Source organism: Cetorhinus maximus, chromosome 11 (genome assembly GCF_964194155.1).
Source record: "Cetorhinus maximus chromosome 11, sCetMax3.hap1.1, whole genome shotgun sequence".
Taxonomy (NCBI): Eukaryota; Metazoa; Chordata; class Chondrichthyes; order Lamniformes; family Cetorhinidae; genus Cetorhinus; species Cetorhinus maximus.
Window position 1 is genome coordinate 7,633,738 of NC_135889.1, and position 25,582 is coordinate 7,659,319.

The 25,582-nt window shown below is 43.5% G+C and overlaps 1 protein-coding gene across 6 annotated transcripts in view; it reads right to left on the reverse strand.

Annotated features, from left to right (window-relative positions):
• Positions 1-25,582, reverse strand: part of nbeal1 (neurobeachin-like 1) — a 272,851-nt gene that overhangs the window by 77,943 nt on the left and 169,326 nt on the right. For all 6 annotated transcript variants that reach the window (XM_078551460.1, XM_078551459.1, XM_078551456.1 and 3 more), the window contains 9 exons: positions 22,043-22,126; positions 21,029-21,127; positions 19,020-19,600; positions 12,938-13,070; positions 11,555-11,674; positions 8,089-8,392; positions 3,842-3,927; positions 2,070-2,159; positions 458-641 (listed from right to left, as the gene is read on the reverse strand). In XM_078551460.1, coding sequence (XP_078407586.1) covers positions 458-641; positions 2,070-2,159; positions 3,842-3,927; positions 8,089-8,392; positions 11,555-11,674; positions 12,938-13,070; positions 19,020-19,600; positions 21,029-21,127; positions 22,043-22,126 — 1,681 coding nt within the window. The remainder of the gene's footprint in view (positions 1-457; positions 642-2,069; positions 2,160-3,841; positions 3,928-8,088; positions 8,393-11,554; positions 11,675-12,937; positions 13,071-19,019; positions 19,601-21,028; positions 21,128-22,042; positions 22,127-25,582) is intronic.

Consider the following 25,582-nt stretch of genomic DNA (forward strand, 5'->3'; position numbering starts at 1 on the left):
TCTCTCACTGCTTCACAAGATAGTGTCCTCCTGAAGGCCTGTACTGAAAGACACTAGGCAGATGTAAGATGTTGCTTAATGGACAACAATGAGTGAAATGAGCACCAAGGTAAGAGGAAATAACAAAAAGGAGGGGAAAAACAGAAGGGGGTCGGGTACACTTTCCACCCAGGCGAAGGACTTCCTTAAGTTATTAGAAAAGAATAACATTTGCATCAAGCTGGATCTTCAGACACTGTGCATAAACTCACAAAATAGGAAAAGAGACAAGGCCTTTGTGGGTGAGGGAAGAAAGGGAGGGTTACATGCTTATAAACACAAGTAGCCGGGACAAGAACTGGTCTGCAATGTGGCAATAGACAATGGCAATACACGTGCACCTACCTAGGCTAGATGACTGATTGCAAAGTTAACGTTTTTAAATCACAAGCCCAATGCGGTTACTATGAAGTCTCACCAGAAGCTCTAGTTGAAGGGACCACCACCCAGTCACCTTCAGCAGGGGTGGACGCTTCAGGGGTCACAAAGTCAGCTGCCCCATGATTGTCTCCATTTTTCACGAACCCCTGGGTCCCAAGATTGCTCATTTGCTCCAGCAGTGGGAAAAGGACATTGAGACCACCAGTGCAATTGATCATATCCTGCGGAATAAAAAAACAGAATTTTGCTATCTATCTGTAGAGAGACAATTAAGTTGTATCATGACAAAAAGTCAATTCCAATTCAAATTCCAACATGTCTTGCCTGCTCCAGTAATCAAATTTTGAGCTTCAATTTCTTTATTGCCAGGTTTCAGCAACTCTTTCCATTCAATGCGCTACATGATAGCGTGGTCTTCTATCTTGGACTAGGCGGCAACGGGGAATGGGGATTAAGGAGAAAGGAGATGGAACAAAAAAATTGAAGCGACTGGCCCCAGTACTCAACTGAACCCTCTGCTGGCCCATGGGTGTTCAAATGGGTTATTCTGCTGGATCATGAAGTAAGTAACCAACATTTTATTTTATAACAGGCAATCTCCACTTAGCCACTGCTTCTCCTAACTGTTGCAGTTGTGTCCAGAATCTCCCTTTAAGGTGACTGAAATTATTGGAAGACCCGACTTTGGTTAAAATCATACGGGGCGATTGCTTATTGAACTGCCCAAAACAGTTACCAGATACCTGAATGGACTTGCAAATAACCCTGTCAGCTGCCTGAAGGAAAATGGTGCTCTGAGTCCCATCACTTAAACTGTCCAGGTATAGGATGGGCAAACAGCCATATCAGCACAGCGGTTTCCAATCCTCATCACTCCTGTGATCTCTGCTGGAACGTATGCATGTGCAGACATCCACTGAACACCTTACAAGTTGTGATGCCCTCAGTGATAAAACTGCCTGCCACTTGTGGAAGAAGTTTGGCTACTTGAGAGATGAGATATCAGAGGACATGCAGCACCCACGGAATCAGTGGCTTCTGCAGGAAAGGTAATGGGCAAAAACAGTGAGAAAAATCTTTAAAAAACCTAATATTCCAAGCAGTGGCTTGTAACTGATGCCTATGCTACTGGCAAACAGTTGGGGCCACTGTCCTTATATAGATGCCTGCCCATTCTATACGTGGAATGGTTAAGTGGTGGGGACTTACAACACTGCTTTCCTTTAGGCAGCTGACAGGGTCATTTGGAAGTTCACTCAGGTATTCGCAGGGGTGTCCCCCCCACCCAGCTAATTATAGACCAGCAATGTTAGGGCAACTTCTAGTTTTGCCAACGTGGGGCTGAAGGAAAAGGTTAAGGTAACCACATGGAGGTGGGGTGACGGTAAGGGGAGAGAGGAGGGCAGGCGATGGGACACTCAATTGAGAAAAATGTCAAAACATAATTTAAATAGTTCTCCCACGTGCACTACATCATTTCTCATACAGTTTCATTTTGCAGTTTTTCTGATCCAGAGAAAAGAATTATTTAAATGTAATTAATGACAGGGTCCTCCATTTGCAGAACGTATGTTTCTCCAATGTAATACCCTTAACTGTTCCTTTCTCAATAATAATCACGGCCAACAATCCAACGCTGAATGAAATACCTTAATGTCCCAGTTGACAACTTTATGTCCGGTCAATCTCCCGTGAAAGAGATTTGGAGACAAATCAAGGCAGATGGGGCTTTTGCAGGCCTGTAAAAATGCAGAAAATCCAATATTTATAGCTTTTGGATTTTGAATACTGGGCATTAAATAATCTCACAGCTTGAACGATCTCACGACAAAATGTTTAGTTTTTAACCACATGCAGATATATTAATTTTATATCATCCTGGACAATCAAGTGAGGGTTAATAATACAGGATAATTCCTGAAAAGCAGGGGGGTCGGTTGTGGGAGAGTGGTTTATCTAGTAAGTAGCTGAATCATATAGATCACCCTAACTCTCAATCTCTACTACCTCAAAGGGTGAAAGTGTACCAGAAGCATGGGAACACCACTGCCTCTAAACTTCACACCAAATCACAGACCGTCACCACTTGGACACATATCTTTGTTAAGAAATGAATTAGGAGCAGGAGTAGGCCATTCGGCCCCTCAAGTACGCTCTGCCATTCAATAAGTCATCGTTCTTTCATCGTCGCTGGATCAAAATTCTGGAACTCCCTACTTAACAGCACTGAGGGCCCTATACCACACGGACTGCAGTGGTGGCTCACTATCACCTTCTGGTGGGAAATTAGGGTTGGGCAATAAACACCCGCCTTGCTAGCATTACCTATAACCCAAGAAGGTTTTAAAAATAGGAATACAAAAGCAAAATACTGCAGATGCTGGAAATCTGAAATAAAAACAGAAAATGCTGGAAATACTCAGCAGGACTGGCAGCGTTTGTGGAGAGAAAAAAACAGAGTCAACGCTTCAGTTCAATAAGCTTTTAGGGTCTGCTTCTCTCTCCAGCCATACAGCCAGGTCTGCTGAGTGTCCACACCATTTTATGCTTCTGCTCTTTTTTAAAAAGAATTCATTCATGGGATGTGGGCATCTCCGGCTAGGCCAGCATTTATTGCCCATCCCTAATTGCCCTTGCTCAGGGGGCATTTAAGAGTCAACCGTGTTGCTGTGGTTCTGGAGTCACATGAAGGCCAGGCCAGGTAAGGACGGCAGATTCCTTCCCTAAAGGACATTAGTGAACCAGATGGGATTTTCCAAGAATCGGCAATCTTTTCATGGTCATCATCAGACTTTTAATTCCAGATTTTTTATTCAATTCAGCGGTTGCTGGTTTGAAGGCATCGCACTGGAGAGGGCAGACACTGATCTCAACTGGTCACCACCTTCAACACCTCTTTGTCCTTTTGTCTATGATATCTTTTAGCTATCTCCACCTATCACTGGCCCTCTATCCAGCTCTACCTATCCCACCCCCTCCCCCCTCCCCTTAAACCAGCGTATATTTCACCTCTTTTCTATTTTTCCTTAGTTCTGTTGAAGAGTCATACGGACTCGAAACATTAACTGTGTTCCTCTCCGCAGATGCTGTCAGACCTGCTGAGTTTTTCCAGGTATTTTTATTTTTATACTGGTCTCAACTCCCTGGATTAGGGGTAGGGAAAGTCAACCAAAGTTTCCATCCCTCATTATTCCTGTGATTTCTGTTGGAACATATGCATGTGCAGGCATCTTACTGATGCCCTCCGTGATAAAACTGCCTGCCACTCATGGAAGAAGTCCGGCTACTTAAGAGGTGAGATATCAGAGGACACCCTATGGAATCAATGGCTTCTGCAGAAAGGCAATGGGGTAGAAACAAAATCTTAAAAAAAACACAGAACAATCCAAGAGGGGAATCATAAGGTTTATATGTAACTTACCTTGGGTGTGTAATGCAGAAGCAGTTTACTCGTGAGGTCTGTAAGCTCCGACTCCTGAGCTTTCAATGGAGAAATGCAGTTTGGGCCTGTCACCAAGAAAATACCACATTTTCACATACATAATCTTTTCAGACGTTCAATCCAATATTTGGGACAATATCTGATCATAAAATGAATTACAATTCAATGTTATCAAGTACAGATTCAATCATGCAGTCTTTATGTCTAAAACATATCTGATACCATGCAGACATCAGTATCCATGCAGACGCTTGAAGCGATATTAGTTGACTATTAGCCATTATTTCCCAATCAGTACAAACCGTATAATGGGATGTGGTGCAGCAACGTAGGCTGCATTTTACATTACAACTGTAGCATCATAAATCACTGCAAACCAACGGGAAGAATGGAATTTCACAGTCAGGACAAAGCTTTGTTCCTTCATCTGCTCATGACGCGTCTTAAGGTTAGAGAACGTGAATCAAAAAAGCGCAACAAATACACCAACTACCTAAAGGGCTTTCCATCTTCAATTTTATTTTACATTGAGTTCCACTCCTCGAATCTCTGCCTGCTGGACACCACTCCCTCACTGAGAAGGTGGGCGGATAACCTGCCTTCAGCTGATTTCGTCCTAATCCAGCTGCTTTACAGCCGAAGTGAGTTTCAGACAACGCTTTACACCTGGAGCAGTTTAAAGCTGCTGCATTGCTGCTCCTAAAAATCAGGATCGTTTCACATGCAAGGCCCACTACATTTTGCACAACCTAACATGTCAGCTGGTTAAACTAATACAGTGAAAATGGCATGTAGGATCCTAGGCTGTAGAAATAGAGGCATAGTATACAAAGCAAAGTTATCTATAAAACACCGGTTGGGCCTCAGCTGGAGTACTGCATCTAATTCCAGCGTTCAACACTTCAGGATGTCAAGGCCTTGGAAGGGGTGCTGAGGAGATTTACCAGAATGGCACCAAGGATGAGGGATTTGAGTCATAAGGAGAGGCTGGAGAAGCTGGGATTGTTCCCCTTAGAGCAGAGAAGTTTAAGGGAAGATTTAATAGAGGTGTTCCAACTAAACGGGATTTTGACAGAGTACATAAGAAGCACCAGTGTTGGTAAGCAGTGGACATTTCTACTTCCACATGGCTTTGGGAGCAGAAGCTGTCGTCACAGTTTTAATGTCAAGTTCCCTAACCAAGTCCAATGCGCTGCTGGTGAGCAAGCATAACTTCAGGATGTCGCCCTCAAACTTGAGTCCGGGACAAGGTGTCATTACGTGCTCTATGGTTTGGCCAGGGTTTGTGCAGACACAGCCAGGTGAGGTTTTGAGGTGCCACTTTTCTGCGTGTGGCTGCATCCTGTCGAATGGAGGGAGGGGTGATATTTGAGAGGACTGGTAACCGCTGAACTGGAGTTGATCTCAGAGTTCCAGAGATTATCCTCATTACTGAGTGAAGTTGTGTGTCAATGAGTTTGATGTGATGACTTGAGGCCCATTCCGGTGCACAGTTCTCAGCTGTCGAGAAGACCAGAGCTACGGCAGAAGTGAAGAGGATGGCGGTTTTTGCACACCAGCTTGTGCTGGCCTGTTTATGGATCATGTTCACTCGTGTCTTGGTCTCTTTGGCAGTCTTTCAGAGTTGATGATGGTAAGTTAGGCAGGGGTCAAGGGCCACTCCAAGATAGGTGGGAGTTGGGTCTGCAGAAGATGACATTTAGGGTGTTGTGTGCCTTGCGATTTTTGAGATGGAATGCAGAGGACAGTGGAAACTGATTTAAGGTAAGTGGCAAAAGAACCAGGGTGGTGAGAAGAAAGTTTTTTATGCAGTAAATAGTTATAACATGAAATGCTCTTGTTATGACACAGCAGTTGGTAAAGCAGAGTTATTTAAAAATCCCAGTGGGAAACTTTAAACAACTGTCATAGCCTATATTTTTAAGTGGTATGTTTGAGATGCAGCTCTTAATTCAGGAATCAGACCACCAGTTCTCGAGAGGTTTTTATATCAAGCTACATGAGACATTTATTCATTTACACAAGTTAAATGTATACACGTGGCTACAAATTACTATCATAAGACCATAAGACATTGGAGCAGAAATTAGGCCATTCGGCCCATCGAGTCTGCTCCGCCATTCAATCATGGCTGATAAGCTTCTCAACTCCATTCTCCCGCCTTCTCCCCCTAACCTTTGATCCCCTTACCAATTAAGAACCTATTTATCTCGGTCTTAAATACACTCAATGACCTGGCCTCACAGCCTTTTGTGGCAATGAATTCCATAGATTCACCACTCCCTGGCTAAAGAAGTTTCTCCTCATCTCTGTTATAAAAGGTCTTCCCTTTACTCTGAGGCTGTGCCCTCGGGTCCTAGTCTCTCCTACTAATGAAAACACCTTCCCCACGTCTACTCTATCCAGGCCTTTCAGTATTCTGTAAGTTTCAATCAGATCCCCCCTCATCCTTCTAAACTCCATCGAGTATAGACCCAGAATCCTCAAACATTCCTCATATGTTAAGCCTTTCATTCCTGGGATCATTCTCGTAAACCTCCTCTGGACCCTCTCCAGGGCCAGCACATCCTTCCTGAGATACGGGGCCCAAAATTGCTCACAATATTCTAAATGTGGTCTGACCAGAGCCTTATAAAGCCTCAGCAGCACATCCCTGCTTTTATATTCTAGTCCTCTCGAAATAAATGCCAACATTGCATTTGCCTTCCTAACTACCGACTCAACCTGCAAGTTAACCTTAAGAGAATCCTGGACTAGGACTCCCAAGTCCCTTTGCACTCCAGATTTCTGAATTCTCTCCCCATTTAGAAAATAGTCTATGCCTCTATTCTTCCTACCAAAGTGCATGACCTCACACTTCCCCACGTTGTATTCCATCTGCCACTTCTTTGCCCATTCTCCTAACCTGTCTAAATCCTTCTGCAGCCTCCCCGCCTCCTCAATACTATCTGTCCCTCCACCTATCTTTGTATCATCTGCAAACTTAGCCAGGATGCCCTCAGTTCCTTCATCTAGATCATTAATGTATAAAGTGAAAAGTTGTGGCCCCAACACTGAACCTTGCGGAACTCCACTAGTCACTGGCCGCCATCCTGAGAAGGACCCCCTTATCCCCACTCTCTGCCTCCTGCCAGACAGCCAATCTTCTATCCATGCTAGTGCCTTGCCACTAACACCATGGGCTCTTATCTTACTGAGCAGCCTCCTTGTCAAAGGCCTTCTGGAAGTCCAAGTAGATAACATCCATTGGCTCTCCTTTGTCTAACCTGCTCATTACCTCCTCAAAGAATTCTAACAGATTTGTCAGGCATGATGAAACCATGCTGACTTTGCCCTATGTTACCATGCACTTCCAGGTATTCTGAAATCTCATCCTTAATAATGGACTCTAAAATCTTACCAATGACCGAGGTCAGGCTAATCGGCCTGTAATTTCCCGTCTTTTGCCTCAGTCCCTTCTTAAATAGGGGGGGTTACATTAGTGTCCTTTGCAGACATAGTGGTAGGCTTACAGGCTTTGATCTTACATTGCCTCTGCCCTGCACACACAAAACTGCTATCGGTTATACCCAGCACATCCCATTGAACGTAAATTCTCATTGTTTCACCAGCCCCTTTGAACTTCACCTCTTCTAACAATAAAGCCCCTTTCATAGTATCAATTTTATTAGTAATATAAACATTTTGCTTGGTCTCTGCTAGCTGGGTGCCAGATTTCACTCCCCTTTTTGAATGCTGTATTCAACAAAATGCAAATGCACTCTACCTCTCTTACATTTCAAAACTAGTATACACCAAAGCACCCAGACTAGCTGGCTTTAACCCAAGTAAGACACACCCACAGACTAATGCTCTACTTTAAAAAAAACAATTTCCAATAACGTTATATACATTAATAGCTTCATGACAGCTCCGTGGTGGGAGCAGATTCACTGATAACTTTCAAAAGAGAACTGGACATATACTTGAGATGTAGATATTTACACGGCTAAGGGCAAAGAGCAAGAGAGTGTGACTGATCTGAAAGCTCTTTCAAAGAGATGGCACAGGCACCATGAGCCAAATGGCCTCCTCCTGTGCTCAAGGTTCTATGATGAGATATCTGAAAAATTGTAAAATAAATTTCTTTGTAAAATATAACTCAGATACATGCAGTGCTGTGGCCAACATAACAAGTTAACTGTGGGTGTCTACGTTCAATCATTAGTTGGGAAGCTGCTGCTCACCTGAAAGATACAGAGCCTTCACTTGAGAGGATTGTAGTGCATCATGGAAGACTAGAACAGAACCCAGCTGACCCTCCAGTGAAGTCGGGGAACCCCACTCACTATCCTGAGTTCCTGCTGAAATGAGCTTGGTCACCGATTCTGGTTTTCCTGGGAGTCCACTCCAGGTTGTCGAGGAAAGAATTGCACTCAGAGATGCACGTCCAGAGGAGATGGACAATGAGAAGGGAGGATCTGGGATTTGTGAGGGCGGTGGGGTAGTGGTCCTCTGACCAGCCGATCCAATACAACATGAGGTAAAAGGCTGAGGTAGGGAGGAAACATTTAACAGGTTTCAGTGCAAACAAAACATCAGATAGAAATACAAAAGTTCTTGCCCTGAACTGGAAAATTTCATCAACTTTGCTTCCAATTTCCACCCTTCTCTTGCCACATTCTCTGTCTCCAACTCTTCCTTTCTCTTTCATGACTTCTCTGTCTCCATTTCTGTGGATAGGCTATCAACCAACATTCACTTTAAGCCCACTGACTGTCACAGCTACCTGGACAACACTTTCTCGCACCCCGCTTCTTGAAAGGACTCTATTCCATTCTCCTAGTTTCTCCACCTCCATTGCATCCGTTCAGATGATACAAACTTCTACGCTAGCACAAGAAAGCAAGAATTAGGAGCAGGATTAGGCTATTCGGCCCCTCAAGCCTGCTCCACTATTCAATAAGATCATGGTTGATCTGACTGTGGCCTCAACTCCACTTTCCTGTCTGCCCCCATAATCCTTGACTCATTCTTTGCTGATTTCTAAAATCTGTCCAGTCTTCTAACCTACCATAATCTTTGCAGTATTGTGCACTTTTTCTTTCAACATGATACTACCTTTAACTTCTTAGTTAGCCACAAGTGGTGCATCCTTCTCCTAGAGTTTTTCTTTCCCAACGGAATATATCTTTGCTGAGAGTTATGGAATGCTTCCTTAAATGTCTGCCACTGTTTCTCTACTGACCTACCATTTAACCTATTTTCCCAGTTCACTTTTGTCAACTCTGTCTTCATACCCTTGCAATTGCTTTTATTTATGTTTAAGGTACCAGTCTTAGACCTACACTTCTCGCCTTTCTCTCCCTCAAACTGAGTGTGGAATTTAATCATGTTATGATCACTGCTACCTAGAGGCTCCTTTATTATAAGGCCGTTAATTGAACCTGCCTCATTGCACACTACCAGGTCCGGAGCATCATGCTCTCTGGTTGACTCTAGAATGTGCTGCTCTAAGAAACTTCTGATTTTCATCAACCAAGGATTCTCTCACACCGTGGTTGACAGGGCCCTTGACTGTGTCTGTTCCATTTCACAGACTTCTGCTCTTACCCTTTCCCGACTGTCCTAGAATCATGTTAGCATTCCTCTTGCCCCTACCTTCCACCCCATTCTACATTCAATGGATCATCTTCCACCTTTTCCACTACCTCCAATGTGATGCTACCACAAAATACATCTTCCCCTGCCCTCCCCTTTCAGCATTCTAGAGCAATCATTCGCACCGCGACACCCTGGTCCACTCTTCAGTTACCCCCACCCTTTCCTTTGGCACCTTTCTATGCAAGCACAGGAGTTGCAAAACCTGCCCCATTTATCTTCTCCCTTCTCATCTTTCAAGGCCCCAAACACTCCTTCCAAGTGAAACAGCAATTTACTTGTACTTCTTCCAATTTAGCATTTGCTGCTCACAGTGTGGTCTCCTCTACATCAGGAAGATCAAATGCAGGCTGGGTTGTCACTTTGCGGAACGCTTTCATTCAAACCACAAGCACGACCCTGAGCTTCCTGTCGCCCGTCATTTTAATTCTCCACCTGGTTCCCACTCTGACCTCTCTGTCCTTGACCTGCTACAGTGTTCCAATGAGGCTCAACACAAACACTAGGGACAGCAGCTCTTCCTTTGACTTGGCAGCTTACAGCCTTCCAGACTCAACAATGAGTTCCACAATTTTAGATCATAACCTCTCCCCCAATTTGTTTTGTGCCCCTTTGTTGGTTTGTTCTTATAATCTCATTTCTTTATTATTTCCTTTTCTTTGCTTTTAGGCAGCATTCATACTGACATTCACACTTCCTCTTATACATCTTTTGTTTCTTTACTTGTCCCATTATCACTCCCTTGCGGCCTTGCACCATGAACCCTTTTATAATTTAATCTTTCTCCCCCTCCACCCTGTCACAGACCTTCCATTTTGTTCTTCTTCCCAATCTCCCTCTTTCCCTTGCTTAAAAACCTATTACTTCTCTGTAATGTTAACTCTGTTCCTCTCTCCATAGATTCTGCCAGTCCTGCTGAATATTTCCAGCATTTTCAGTTTTTATAGAGGATACAAATCATTTAAAGCACAAAACTTGAAATTATCACATAAACCAGATGGAAATGAGTACTTGCAACAGCAAACATATAGTACGAATAAAAACAGTACTCAATGTGGAGTCTGGAAGGATGTGGAAGCTTTATTCAAACTTATTTTCCAGACATAAAATGTGCAATGTACAAGTTCCAGAAGCACTGGCCAGCCACTCAACTAATGATGGTCTTGAACTTTGCGCTTTCTATCTAGGGTGACACTCCAATGGAGTACTGATGGAGTGCTGCACAACTGGAGATGCTGTCCTTTCGGATGAGACATTAAACAGAGCTCCAGTGTGCCCCCTCGGCTGGACATAATAGATTCTATCCCCCTATCTTCAAAGGGCAGCAGGGATTCTCTTCAGTTCCATGTCCAACATTTATCCCTCAATCTACTTCACTGAAACAGATTATCTGATTATGACGCTGCTGTTTGTGGGAACTTGCTGTGAGCAAAATTAACTGTTGCATTTCCTACGCTATAACAACAACCAGACATCAGAAGGACTTGATTAGCTGTAAAACACTTTGGGACCTCCTGAGGTCATGAAAGGTGCCATAGAAATGCCAGTCTTGTCTTTCTACCTATGATAAAAATTCCAAAATGTGCCAACGCATAACATTTAGATTCAGGTGGTTGGTGAACATAAATGCCTGATGTCATTTATCAGAAATTCAAGCTCATGACCAGTAACCGCTGGAAACAGTGGCTGGCATAACCAGTGGAAGAGGTAAATGGTTTACCATGGTGGTTATAATTCACGTCAAATAAAAGTGAAGTACCCTCACACCTGCAAAATATTTCCTTCACTTGTCATAGGCTTCAGTCATTCATTTATTGCTGAAATTGGGTGTTCCGTTGTAAACCCTCTATTACACCAGCCATACGCTTCCCTACTGTGCAACTTGCACATCCCATTCCCAGTCCGTTGTACACCCTCTACAATGACCAAGACATTCCCTCCAATCTCTATGCTTTACTGAAAACTCCCTAGACACACCTCTTGAAATATAAGCTTTCTGCGGCTGAAAAAGAAAAGCAAAACATGACTACATATTCCGTTATAAAACCTTACCTCATTCATCGTGGGGAATTTGAGGGGTGCGGAGAGCTTCTGCTGACCATTGACATAGATGTACACCAGACTCTGACCAAAGGGACGCTTTGCTGGGACATGTACCACAGCTATACTATGCTGTTGATAGAAACAATCACAGCTCAGTTGAACAGTTCAAGTACTGTGGTCATTTGCAGCACTCAAAAGGGGTTCTGTTAACACCTTAGCACACATTCAAAAAACTTGTTAGTTTTAAAAAAGGGCATTTACCCAACAATTAAGGGCACACATGAAGCAAATTTTTATATTTTAGGTTGCATGCTTTTGTATCAAGGTGGTTGAATGGCAAGCCTGTTCCCAGACCCTCAGAACAACACCTTCGTTGACCACCTTGATGAGGCAAATGATTGCAATCTTACAAAATCCCTTCCCACCCAAACAATTTTTCTAACACTGCATGGGAGACACTACTACAGCCTCACCTTTGCATGGCTCCAATCAGGAATTCAACAGAATGGAGGGTTAGAATCTGTGCCTTTACCCTCTGAACCATCTTAATCCTCCAGTAGGGAGGTGGGCTGCCAAGTTGCAGCATTTCAATCTCACACAAATAAATCTATTTTTGAACATCAGCCTATAGGTCCAGAAGATGAGTTCATGCTACTAAGTAGGTGGAAAGGCTCCGCAATGAGTTTCATATTAATTTTTGATCACACTCTTGGTTCCAGCTATACTGCAGCTGGAACGGTACCAAGCCAGCCTTCCTTCATCCATTTGGTTGGTGACACTGAAGGATTGGATGCCAAAATGACCTCCTGCCCAGCTGCTCTACAATATCTCCTGACGTAGATTGGGAATGAACGTATGAATGTAACTCAGTGGTAGCACTCTGGCCTCATACTCAGAAGGCCATGGGTTCAAGCCCTAGTCCAGAAACAAGCGCATTGATTCAGGCTGATACGCGAGTCCTTTGAATGAGAGGTCCAAACCCTCAGAGGTCATGGCAAAGAAAAGCAGTGGAGTTCTCCCCAGCCACCTGGCCAACATTTCTCCCTCAATAAGCATTCCTAAATAACAAACCATCTGATGATTACCACATTGCTGTTTGTGGAGCTGCACTATTCCCAGATTGGCATCTGCTTTTTCTACAATCGAAGAAAAAATACTTAATTGGCTGTGAAGTGTTTAAGGGTGCCCTGAGGTTGTGAAAGGAAACAGGACAAAATCAAAAAATATGCTACACAGGTGAGTATATCAATTGAAAGTGAATGTGAACCTCATCTTAAAACTGCCGGAACTGAAGGAGGAGAACATACAACATCTGAGCTCATGTTGAAGGAAATGAGTGGTCAATGCAACAAAATATATACCAACGTTAGGTGTTTCAGTCCTTGCTCTTACCCAGAGGGAGTCACAGAAGCAGTGGTCAGGGAGCATCACGGTCATGTATTCCTTCTTTGTGCAAACTGCTACGACCAGTCCTCCTGAAGAGGTCAGAAAAGCTTCAAACCCTGTCCCACTGGCTGTGAAAAAACTAAAAAGCATGCAGGGTAAGACATTTTGTGCCTCTGGCTTAAGAGTGGAAAAACTGCACTGTGCACATATTCATTCCTGCAACAAAACCAAAAATACATGCTGTAATATTTTATATGATGTCATATATTTTTGCCACTTGTAGTCAGTCAGAAATCTTTCAGGGATTACAGTTTAAGTCAAGGTGCTGCTATTGAGTTAAATTCAGGACACAAGGGCTAAATCTGCACAATGCACAAGCTCCCAGAAATGCAGATTAGATGCCAACTGCGAAAGAAAAGGTATTTTTCATATGTCGCTTCAGCATGAGACATTCCAGCAACGTTCAGAGCTCTTATGTTGGAACTGATTCCCTCATTTGAGCCCAATGGAATGGGGTGGGGAGAGGAGGGAGGCAGCTGACAGGAGCCCACCTTCAGGATACCAGGGATCAGTGGGCAGGGAGCACTGGGTCAGGAGTCAGGTATTTGACAGTCTAGCCGGGTCAAAAAAGTCAGTGCCGAAATCTGGGGTGGAAACAATGAGTTTCATTATATATCTAACTAGTTTCAGAGGTTTGTTAGTCTCGAAACTGGCGTTAGCCCAGATCCGGGATGGAGTTACATGCTTTGTTACTTTTTCTGTTACAAGGAGAAAAGTTCGAAATTAATTGAAAACTGTATTCATTCACATAGCATTTGCAAATTAACTTCTTGATTATTTATATTTGGTTTAATCTGAAAAAATAGTTATTAATCTACCTTAAGGAGGATATGACACACACGTGACGGTGATAGTAGTATCTTCCATCCTCAAATCACACATTTGTTTGACTATATATTGAGCAATAATGGTAAACTCCTGGTCGTGGGAGAGCTCAGTACGCTGAATCCAACAGGAAGGATAATTACAGAGCCAACACTTGTAACACTCAACTTATCTAGCAATATCCCACATAAAAATTAAATCACAGACAGGCTTCATTGCTTTATCAATGTGCTTTTTACACGTGCTCTTAACTAGCAACTTCAGACTTGTCTCACTACCAGCACCATCAGGAGAGCTGTCATCACCCAACACTTCACTGCATTTCAAAATGCAACACAAACAATTTTGGAATGGCCACAAATAATCCAACGTGTACAGCTAGGCATTTTTCACAGCTGTAAAATTTCACACATGCACTCAGGAAGAGGAGGTCAGTCAGTTAGTCGCTCGAGCTCGTTCCACCATTCAGCAAGATCGTGGCTGATCTGTGACCTAACTCTATATAGACCTCTTTACCCCATTTCTCTTAATAGCTTTAGATAACAAGAATCTATCTGAGTTTTAAAATTAACAACTGACCTAACATCAACTGTCATTTGCAGAACAGAATTCCAAACTTCTACCATCCTTTGTGTGAAGGAGTGTTTCCTACTTTCACTCCTGAAAGGTCTGGCTCTCATTCCCCAACCAGAAATAGTTTTTCTCTATCCCATCTGTTCCCATTAATACCTTGAAAACTTCGGTAGGTTCCTCCCCCTCCTCCTTCCTAAGAGGCATTGGCGACCGTGGACTTCCATTAGAATGGGCTTGGCAAAGTACTGCCTTCTGCAGTATGGCTGACCAGGAAACGCTCCTGCTCTTACCGCCTGCCATCAGGTGCACTGGAAGGATTTACTGATTTCGCCCCTTCAGGCGTAAACCTTGCTGGGGTGGCCGGTTTCCTTGGGCAGCAGCACGGTCTGGATGTTGGGCAGGACCCCTCCCAGCAGCTTGTTGAGCTCCTCGTCGTTGCGGGTGGCGAGCTGCAGGTGGCGGGGGTGATGCGGGTCCTCTTGTTGTCCTGGGCCGCGTTGCCGGCCAGCTCGAGGATCTCAGCCATCAGGTACTCGAGGGCAGCGGTCAGGTAGACGGGGGCTCCAGCCCCGACCCGCTCGGCATAGTGACCCATGTGCAGCAGCCAGTGGATACGGCTGACAGGGAACTGGAGACCGGCCCTGGAGGAGCGAGTCTTGGCTTTGGCGCGCCCTTTGCTTCCAGTTTTACCGCGGCCAGACATCTTTCAGAATTCGCTCACAGGCTGACAAACAGCCTGTTTAGCTACATTAAGAATGCACCTTCCGTGGTCATCAAGTCCTGAAGTGGGACTTGAACCTAGGGCTTCTGGCCCAGAGGCAGGGACATTACCCACTGCGCCACAAAACCTCCCTTCTCTGTAAAATCACCTCAATGGATTACTGACTTTCAGTTCAGGTTCTGTATATGAAACTACTTTTTTTCCCCCAGTTCGGCACCAGCAAACTACTATTTACTGAGTATAGTAAATTTCTGCTCAGTACCTTACATCATTTGTATACTGAACACACCAATTCCTAGCTCAGTAACAGACTCCTCCATACCGAATACATTAAATCCCCACGAACAAATGGTTTCTCTACTTGGACATAAAAATACATTTTATAGAGTGCCCTCTAGTCTCACTGCTCAATGGGGAGAGCTTTGCACCATCCTTATAAATAAAACCCACAGTTCAAGCTCAAGTTTCAGCACTGGGGGAAATTACTTGTACTGTATTTATGGAACAAGCATTCAGATTCAAGTCTGTGGTTGAAGTTTCTTTTTGCTCCCAAACACAATACACATAAGTATCACTTCCAAACAGCTATTTTAAAACTAAACACCATTTAATAAATTCATTTGAACTTCACTTAAAGACACAAATAGCCCATGGAAGTATGGAAACAGATGAGAGGGAATACGCCAGCATAGCATAAGCTCTGGTTGAACAGCTTATACCGAAACATCCTGGAGGTGGGCTGACTAATAAGCAAATTGATGATGGGTGCAATGTGATCACTGGTTTAATTTTCAGGGCCAACAAAAGAAAGGATAACATTTTGATGGAACAGTGATATCTGACAAGCTTTCTTTAGGGGAGGAGATATCTTTCTGGTGAAAACGCCCTTCCCCATCTCCATGAATGTGAATGGAAGCTCAACTCCAAGCTGTGTAAAAAAAAAAACAAGAGCTGCCATGAACAGTACCATGTCGAACCAACAGGTTCAAAATTACAGTGGGGAGATCAAATGCAGATCAGGTGGCCACTCAGCAAGAACACCTTCATTCAGTCCACAAGTGTGACCCTGAGCACCCAGGTTTCCCAGCTTATACAAAGCTAGGTGAGGAAGTAAGCTGTGAAGAGGGCACAAAGAGGCTGCAAAGGGATAGAGACAGGTCAAGTGAGTGGGCAAAGAACATGGCAAATGAAATACATTGTGGGGAAGTGTGAAGTTATCCACTTTGGAAGGAAAGCCAGAAAAGCTGAATCAACACATGACCTCCTACCTTCAACTGCCCCTTCACTGGAATCCCGCCACTGGTTGCCCAACATGTCAATCGTTACTGAGTCCTGCCTTGCCAAGGCTTTTCAATGTGCACCGAGCTTTGACTTTTGAAATTCTGGTCACCATAGTCCTTTACCTAGCCCCATACTTACTTCAAACCGGTTATATCTGTAATCTTTTCTAGTTCTCACAAAGGGTTACAGCACTGTTTCTCTCTCCACAGATGTTGACTGATCTGCTTAGCATTCCCAGCATTTTCTATTTATATTGCAGTTCAAAATTAGTGCTGGCAGCTGTACTCTGAAATGAGAAAATCATCAAAATCTAGAGCAGCCCCAAAGCTGCATATTAATCCAGATCATGTACCAAAGGTGCAGGAAAAAGTATCAGCTGTCAAACTATTGCTGCAATATTTAACTAGGTTATAACATTGATCTGAAGTGCGCAATACAATCTGCTAGAACTAGAAACTATTATTTGCCAGTGATCATCATTTGCTTGCTTAACCTGAAGCAGCTGCAGCACCTTTGTTATTCCTTCAGTCTTGGCTTTGTACAAAGTTCACTTGCTTTTCCAAGCAAGCTTTAAGTGCAATAAAACCACCAAAATAAATTCCAATGCATATACAAGAGAAAGACTGGGGGGGTAATACCAATCCTACAATCTTGTTTTAAGGTTCTAATGAACCTTTCCCTGATAAATGAAGAGAACTTGCTTGTAATCACACTCAGGCTCCTGCTGTAGAACCAATAAATCTGAACCACTAACTGGATTAAAACATTATTTTTGACTATCCATTCTTCTGGACACTGCAGCTCAAAGGTATGTTTTATTTTAAAATAATCCATACTGTTGACTTTACGCAGCTCATTCAATTTTCCATCTATTACTGTGCTGAAATTAGTGGCAAACTAATTCTGCGTATATATTAGCAAGGAGATTCACCCTGGCAAATAATTGGCAATTGATTACTGATAAATTCTACAACCTACAAGGGACAATTAATTTCACTTTAGGAGGGATGTCAAGTCCTTGGAGAGGATGAGACACTTCAGTTATGTGGAGAGACTAGAGAAGCTGGGAAAAGTTTTTTTTTTTTACACAGCAAGTGGTTATGATCTGGAATGCACTACCTGAGAGTCTGGTGGGGGCAGGGGGTTGGAGGTGGGGATTTTTTTTTAAAAACACAGCAGGTTATGATGATCCAGAATAACTGTCTGAAAGGGTGTTAGAAACAGTTTCAGTGGCAATTTTCAAAAGGGAATTGGAAAAGGAAAAAAAATTGCAGGATTAAGGGGAAGGAGAAAAGCAGTGGGATTAGTTGGATGGCTCTTACAAAGAGCCAGCACAAGCGCAATGGGCCGAACGGCCTCATTCATTGACGTATGAAACACTGAATGACTATGGAGCATGATGCTAGAGTAGTGCGCTATATCCGAATAGGGGAAAAACATGGTAGTATTTCAGTTGGAGGAAAAATAACTTTGGGTGCCAGAAAGCAGCGAAATTACTGAAAGTTCTGAACATTAAGATACATAGTTATATTGCAGCAATTAACTAAGAACAGCAGGTTGCACTGCAGTATCCTAACTACTGCATACAACCCAAGGTTCATCTCATCTCTCCCTCATCTAAAATCCAGGTTTGCTACAGAGTTAAACAGAATTCATTGCAAGAAGCAATACTCAATCCAGGTTAAACCAGGCACAGGCTCAAAACTCTGACTCCTGCGAGTCTGTAAATATGCCATGCACATGGTTACCAACTCTGATTGGACCCATTCCTGGAGGTTTCATCATCAAAAACAGCTTTTCTCCCACTCCGCCATCTCTAATAACTAATGAACGAAAGCATTCAAAGAAAATGGAGAAAGAGCAAGTTTTCTTTTGAATGCCCTTATGATTTTCCACCAACGTTGCTTGCAGCAGAGTCCAAGAAATGAACTTTCAGCTGGGGTTGTCCTCCTTGGAGCAAAGGAGATTGAGGGGTGTTTAATCAAGGCGTACAGGATGGTTTTTTATTCTTATGGGATGTGGGCATTGCTGGCTAGGCCAGCATTTATTACCCATCCCTAATTACCCTTTAGAAGATTATGACAGCTTTAGGTAAGGTGGACGAAAAAAATATAGTTCCCATTAGTTGATGGTACAAGGATGAGGAGACACAGGTTTAAAGTTTTGTTCAGGAGATGCAGGGGGAATGTGAGGAAGAAATGTTTTTTTTACAGAAGGATGGTACTCTGCCTACGAGGGTGGTGGAAGTGGAGATGATGAATGTTTTCCAAAGTGAAATTGGATGGGCACTTGAGGGAAATAACTATGGGAGTGGTGGTGGTGGCGGGGGGGGGATAGGATTCACTGAATCGCTCTACAGAGAGCTGTCATGGGCTCAATGAGCCAAATGATCACCAACTGTGTCACAATGACTCTAATTCTTGGAGGTTCCAGGACATTCCAGGAGAGTTGGCAACCCTAGTCACAGAAGCATGATGGGGCCACAGTGTCTGAGCTGCCCATTCCTATAGGATGGCAAGCAATGTCTTGGGGGCAGGGAGTGGGCTACTGCACAATTTAAGTTTGGGCCAGTTCAACCACAAGAGTAAAAACAGCTCAGTTTTTATAATGGAATTGTTTTTGTCCTACCTGTACAGCTGTTTCCTCTTGCTTCCTTTCCCCAAGATTCCACTGGCCTCTTGTCCCTGATCAAGACACAACCACGCGAAGAAGCTAAAAGCATAGCCAGGCCAACGTTGAATAGTGGGTACCATGATTCCCGCCATGCTGTGGGACAGGTTAAAGTACTGTAGTGCATTATCTAAGCCCTGTTTCCGGGCTATGCCCAGTATTGCACATGTCACAGGGACGACGTAGGGATGGGCTTGTTTAGGGTTGTCTGTCCTCAATAACCTCATCAACTGCAAAAGCTCTCCTGAGCTCAATGACTGGCTTCCCAAAGACCCCAGCAGTCCAATCAGGTTCTCCGCACACGTACGGTGTAGTCTAGCGTGACAGTTCAATGTCACAAGGATACGGCTCACAATGTTGGCGTTTACGCAGAACGTGCGACTTTGACGGTTGATGCAGCATATCCTCTTCAGCCAATCAGAAACAAAGACTTGTAGCTCAAAGGAGTCCAGCTCCGGAAGCCATTGGATGAGTAGCAGAAGGGGCTGGACATTGCTGATCCCCAACATTCCCACAGAGGTATGTTCACCTTCAACAGCCTGCAAGCAGAAAATAATACACAAAATGCTCAGCGTTTGAATTTAATCAAGGCAGGGATTAATAAATGTTTGGGTGTTAAGGGATGTGGGGATAGTACAGGATGGTGGCGTTGAGGTAGATGATCAACCAGGATCTTACTGAATGGCTGAGCAGGCTTGGAGGGCCGAATGGCCTGCTCCTGCTCCAATTTCCTATGTTCTAAATTAGGCCATGAACTACTGAATTTCCTTTACAACTCTTAAACACGTGCACAAGTGCAAAGCGGGAGAGGATGTTGCACTGAACAGAAAGAGGCGTTCTCCCTGCGATGCTATTTTAAAACACTACATACAGAAATGAGAACTAAAGGGCATTGGGGAATGTATCATCAGCCCATGACATTGAGAATCAATTGTCATCCTTAAAGATTAAATCCCACCGAGATCTAAGTACTTACTTGGTAAAAGTAGTCCACATTATTCAGATTAGGCTTTTGATATAAGGGGTAATTGAGATATTCAATCGTTGCTCAGAGATGGTGCTTTATTTCAACCAACAGTTTCGAATACTATTTAAAATAACAGAGTGACTAATCCCAGAAGAGCTCTTGTGTTAAGTCAAAAATCAAAGCAGTTTACAACAGGCAATTTAAACTCTCTCATTGACATTGATATGTTGAAAGAGCTTCTAGTTATCTATCATCTTTTTATAATGAGTAGTGTGTGTTACTGCATTTGTGGTGATGGTAATTTGGGTCTTAATTTTGCCACTGGCTTCTGCCCTGACAGAGCAATTGCTATTTTCCCCACGTAGCTGATGCATGATAACCCTCCATATTGAAGAATTGTTTTTTTTCTTCTTTATTCTTTGGTGGGATGTGGGAGTCACGGGCAAGGCCAGCATTTGTTGCCCATCCCTAATTTCCCTTGAAATGAGTGGCTTGCTCGGCCATTTCAGAGGGCAGTAAGGGTCACATGTAGGCTAGACCAGGTTACGGATAGCAGATTACCTTCTATCAGTGAACCAGATGGGTTTTTACAACAACCAATGATGGTTTTATGGCACCATTACTGGGGCCAGCTTTCAATTCCAGATTTTATTGATTGATTTCAAATTCCACCAGCTGCTGTGGCGGGATTTGAACCCGTGGCAGAGAAAGGCCAAGAAATCCACAGAAGAGCCACGGGAGAAGAAAAAGGGAGAGTTTCAGCAGAATCCACTTGCAAACACAGCAAAAAAATATAATCATCAGCAAAAGTGGGCAGAAGTAAAAAGAATTTAAGAGAGCCTCTCCACTAAAACACACATTACAATAAAATGGAGGATACAGCAGTCAACTGATAAAATCGTCAAGATTGCAACACACAACGCCTGTAAAAGAAATTTGCTCAGTTAGCATCAGCTCACGCAACACCCCAAGTTTTCAAAATTCGAGCGCTGAGTCTCACCATGTTCATCAGCTCCTTCAACAGGTCTCGTGATGGCTGGCCCAATGTCTTTAGGACCTCATACAGCTGCGTATAACCAATACGCTCCTTGAACACCTCCTGGTTTCAGAATTTAAAATAAAATGGAAAAACTCAATGCAAAGTAATTGAAATACTTTTAACTGGTATTAAAAAATAATTCCTATTTATTTTACGCTACTTAAAAATCAAAACTCCCCCGCCGTATGTCACCCTCTGCAGAAAGCCCAGAAATAAGAGTGGCAGTAATCAGTGTAACGAGAGTTTTTTTAAATATATTCTTTCACAGGACGTGGGCGCCGATGGTTAGGCCAGCGTTTACTGCCCATCCCTAATTGCCCTCGAGAAGGTGGTGATGAGCTGCCTTCTTGAACCGCTGCAGTCCATGTAGTGCAGGTACATTCACAGGGTTGTTAGGGACGGAGTGTGTGTGTTGGGATTGGTGTGGGCTGGGTTCAGTGTGGGTACTGTTAGGGAGGGAGTTCTAGAATTTTGACCCAGAAGCTTCGAGTCCAAAGCTCTATATAATCGAGCAACAGGTTACAAACTTGCAGCACTGTTTCCCCAATCCTGGCTATCCTTCCACGAGAAGTGTGAAGGCCAGGCACCATTGCACTGCAGTGTGAAATAGTATGCTCCCCAGCCTCTTGGGTCCACTTCAATTTGGTCAGGGATTAAGACAAATCTCAATGTCTGGCTTCTCGGGGACTGCTGGATCTAACAAGGACTTAACTTTCCTATCCTACAACTTTCAAAGAGGCAGCACAGGCATGATGGGCAGAATGGCCTCCTTCTGTCCTTTACCATTCTATGATTGCCGCTCACCTTCCCAGTGCCAACCAATAAGCAAACCCTGCGCTGTTATTCTGAGAAGAATTGAGTGCACCGGTTTTGGGAGGAGGAGGAGGGCAAAAGCATGTTTTTCTAAATTCATGTCCTTCAAATCTGACATTTAGTTGTGTTTTCCTCTTTGATAAAACTATAAACCAAGCTTACCTTAGCAGCTGGGGATTTGTGCATCACTGCAGTCAAAGCTTGGATCGTCGCTACAGCTAGGCTATCCAGGCGGCCCTGAAACACCTAGAACACCAATTAGACTATTAAACTGCAACTAGCAAGATAGTGATCAGAGGAGGGGAACGCTCATTCATCGGATCTGTTTTCTCAAAATAGAAATATGAAGGTTAGAATCAATAATCAAGACTTGGCATTCAAGTCTTCCGACTAGCATTTAACCAACACTTCAACATGTGTAATATGTCAATTGTGGTCATACTGTGGGAACATCAAATGCAAATTTTTGTTTGTAACCATTAGTAATAGGAGTGGGGATCAAATGAGCCAGTTAGTGGGTTACTGAAAATTAGATGGCATTAGTGACAAAAAACACCCACCTTGAGCTTTTGTATTTTTAAAAACTATCCAAATCGATCAGATCCAAACTTTACCAATTCAATGCATTAATTCTTGGGTCTGTTAATTTTTTTCAGTGTGAAAGCACAGAATCGAATGGCACCGGCTGAGAATTCAATGCCATTTTTGATGAACATGCAAACCTCCAGCACTAATAGTCCTGCATTGACATTATTGCTGATGTCAGTCCAGATCCTCTTGCCTGAAGCAAAGTCCACTTACATAAGGTGAAGAGCCAAAGAGAGATAGACTATCTGTCCATATTGTGTCAGATCATACGATTAATCGTTTAAACTCATCTTTAGCAAGGATGCGTCTAAGAGGAGTCCAATAAAAGATCACAAAACAGTCTTTCAGTGCACTCTTGGACAGATTGGAAAGCAAAACTTTAAAATCTAATTCACATCTCTTCTCTACCATCAGTTTCACATTATCGTGTTTATTTCATTTTGGAAAGTGGGGAGATTTATCGCCACATTTGAATTGTGTATTGGCCTGCGCTATAATAAATTGAATGGGGAGAAATGACGAACTTTTAGACAGCTAGTAGGAATGACAAGTCTTGACAATACCCATAACCATACAACCCAAGCCTACAAATCTCCTGTAGCAAGAACATTATGCGGCATGCCACACCCACTCCCATTATTCACATATGGTCAGCTTTGTAACGAAGGCCAGTGAGGAAAAATACGCACCTCTACAGTTACACTGGGACAATGATAGTTCTTTCGTTTCCAATTGCTTTGCTTCCTGCATGCAGCAGTTAGAGTTAGTGTCATAGACATGCCCTCACGTAATTACAAGAGGCCGCCTTTAACAGGGGAACGTTAATCCGGAAAAATATTTAGTTCTGAAAATTTGCACTTTCAATTGGTAATGTGAAAGTCTATGCAAAATTAAATAAAACATTTCTGAGGACGGCAGAAACACTTACCCAACTTAAGTTGAATTACAACACATAGGCTTGCCAAGAAAAATTGATATACTTTATGAGAGAGCACGATGGTGTCAAAAGGCTGGGTTATTCCTTCTGGAGCAGAAGCCCAACTTACGAAGCTGATTTTTGTTTGGCAAGGGAATTGATGGATAGGGGATCAAGGCAGGTAAATGGAATTAAAATACAGATCAGCCATGATAGCTGAATGGCAAAACAGGCTCTAGGGGACAGATGGCCTACTCTTGTTCTTAGATCACCAGAGTGACATGGGAGTCTGCTCATCATTTACTTCTCGAGATCCTCAAGAGATCTTTAAGATTTCAGTCACCACCTGGGGCGGGATTTTCCGGCCCCGCCTGCCACCAGGATCGCCCCAATTTTGGCTGGGTCACCGAATCTCCCACGGTGGGCCCTGCCACGATGGGGCTGGAAAATCCCTTCATATCCTAGGATACTGAAGTAGCGTGTCTGAGCAACAATGCGCAAGAAAGCTCAAATGGCATGGTCTTGCAGAGACTCACACTGCACGCCATGAGCGTGATTCTGTGATATCAGCGTCACCAGCCTTGGGACCCCTCAGTCTGGTGGTCACCCAGGATTGTCCAATGTGGGCTTCTGTGAAGGGAGGTTCTACAATCACCTCAACTGGGCTTTTGTTAATTTGATGAGGTTTTACAACAAAGCCCAATTACTTTTTTCCCCAGCCCAGGGTGCTAAGGCAAACCGCCACACTGATTTCAACCAACGAATCCAGCATCGCCCACCAACAATATTCCAAACTTTCCTGTTCGGAATGGCTCAGCGATTCACTGGATAATCTGAGACTAGCTCATTGCAGAATTTGGTAATCATAAGGAAAGCAGTAATCTGTCACTACTTTCTTTTGGCACCTTAAGTGTTTGTGCAATCCTCAGAATTAAGTGATCAGCAGAACACCCAGTAACCTTCAGGTTGTTGTTGCGCCTCCTCACCAGACCAGGTCACTGTACTATGCGGTAACACCAACAGCAAGCAGCAGTACATCATACACATCTGCCTGGGCACCAAACAACATTCAGCCTCACTGATCACAAATATACCCACCCATCACCACAGTGCAGAGAAATCAAAGGGCAAACCCTACAAGGTTTAAAAAATAACAGCGTTTGGAAATGCCATGCCAGTATCAAATGCCACATGCCAGCGCTTGTATACTTAATTTTCAAGAACAACCTCAACGATTTTGCCTCTCCTATGGTTATGTACTGAATTGGTGCTATCAAATATCCATTTTACATGTCAAGTTTTGGTAAGAAGGCTTGAAGTTTTTAGTTTTTTAAATTTGATAAGGGGTTAATTAAAGCAAAAACAACTTGCATTTATCTAGTATCTTCAATGTAGTGGACCCGCAAGATGCGGTAGAGAGGTGTAATCTGAAAAGTCAAATGGACATCGAACAGAAGGGGGCGATATTAGGTGGGGCAACCAAAGGTTTGTCTAGGTAGTGGGTTTTGAGGTGGGTCTTTTGAAGAGGGGAGAGAGGTAGGGGGCTCAGGGAGGGAATTCCAAGTGCAGAGCATAAATGCTGATGGTGGAGTCGCTAACAGGAAATTGATGCAAAAGAAGGCAAAGTTAGAGGTACAGAGTTTGGGGAGGACGCTTGTAGGGCTGGAGAAGGTTGGGGAGGGAGTGTGGAATGAGGCATGAAAGTAATTTAAACATGAGGATAAGAACTTTAAAATCTAGGCACTGCCAGAAGGGGAGCCAATGTAAGCCATCAAGCACCAGGGTGGTGGGTGATTGGTGAGAGTTAGGATATAGGCATGAGAGTTTTGGATGAGTAGTTTATGCAACGTGCAAGATGGGAGGCCAGCCAGGAGAGTGTTGGAAAAGCCTAAAGATAACAAATGGCATGAAACAACAACGGCAGATGCCCTCTGTGTAACAAAATCACAATCGTTAATTTAGGTGACACAGTGTAGAAGGAAAATCTTACTCTCTCCTCCACACTCCTCATTATTTCGAGTTATGAGTTTGTGAGAATGACCACGGATGCTCCCAAAATCTGCATGAAGGCCCATTTATACAGCACATGAAATGAATTGAACTCTTTTCTCAGTGTCATGTATGGATACAGATAGCAAATTTACAACACGCTGCACTGCGCTGAGTAACTCTGCCAGTCAAACTTCTGGTAGATGTCC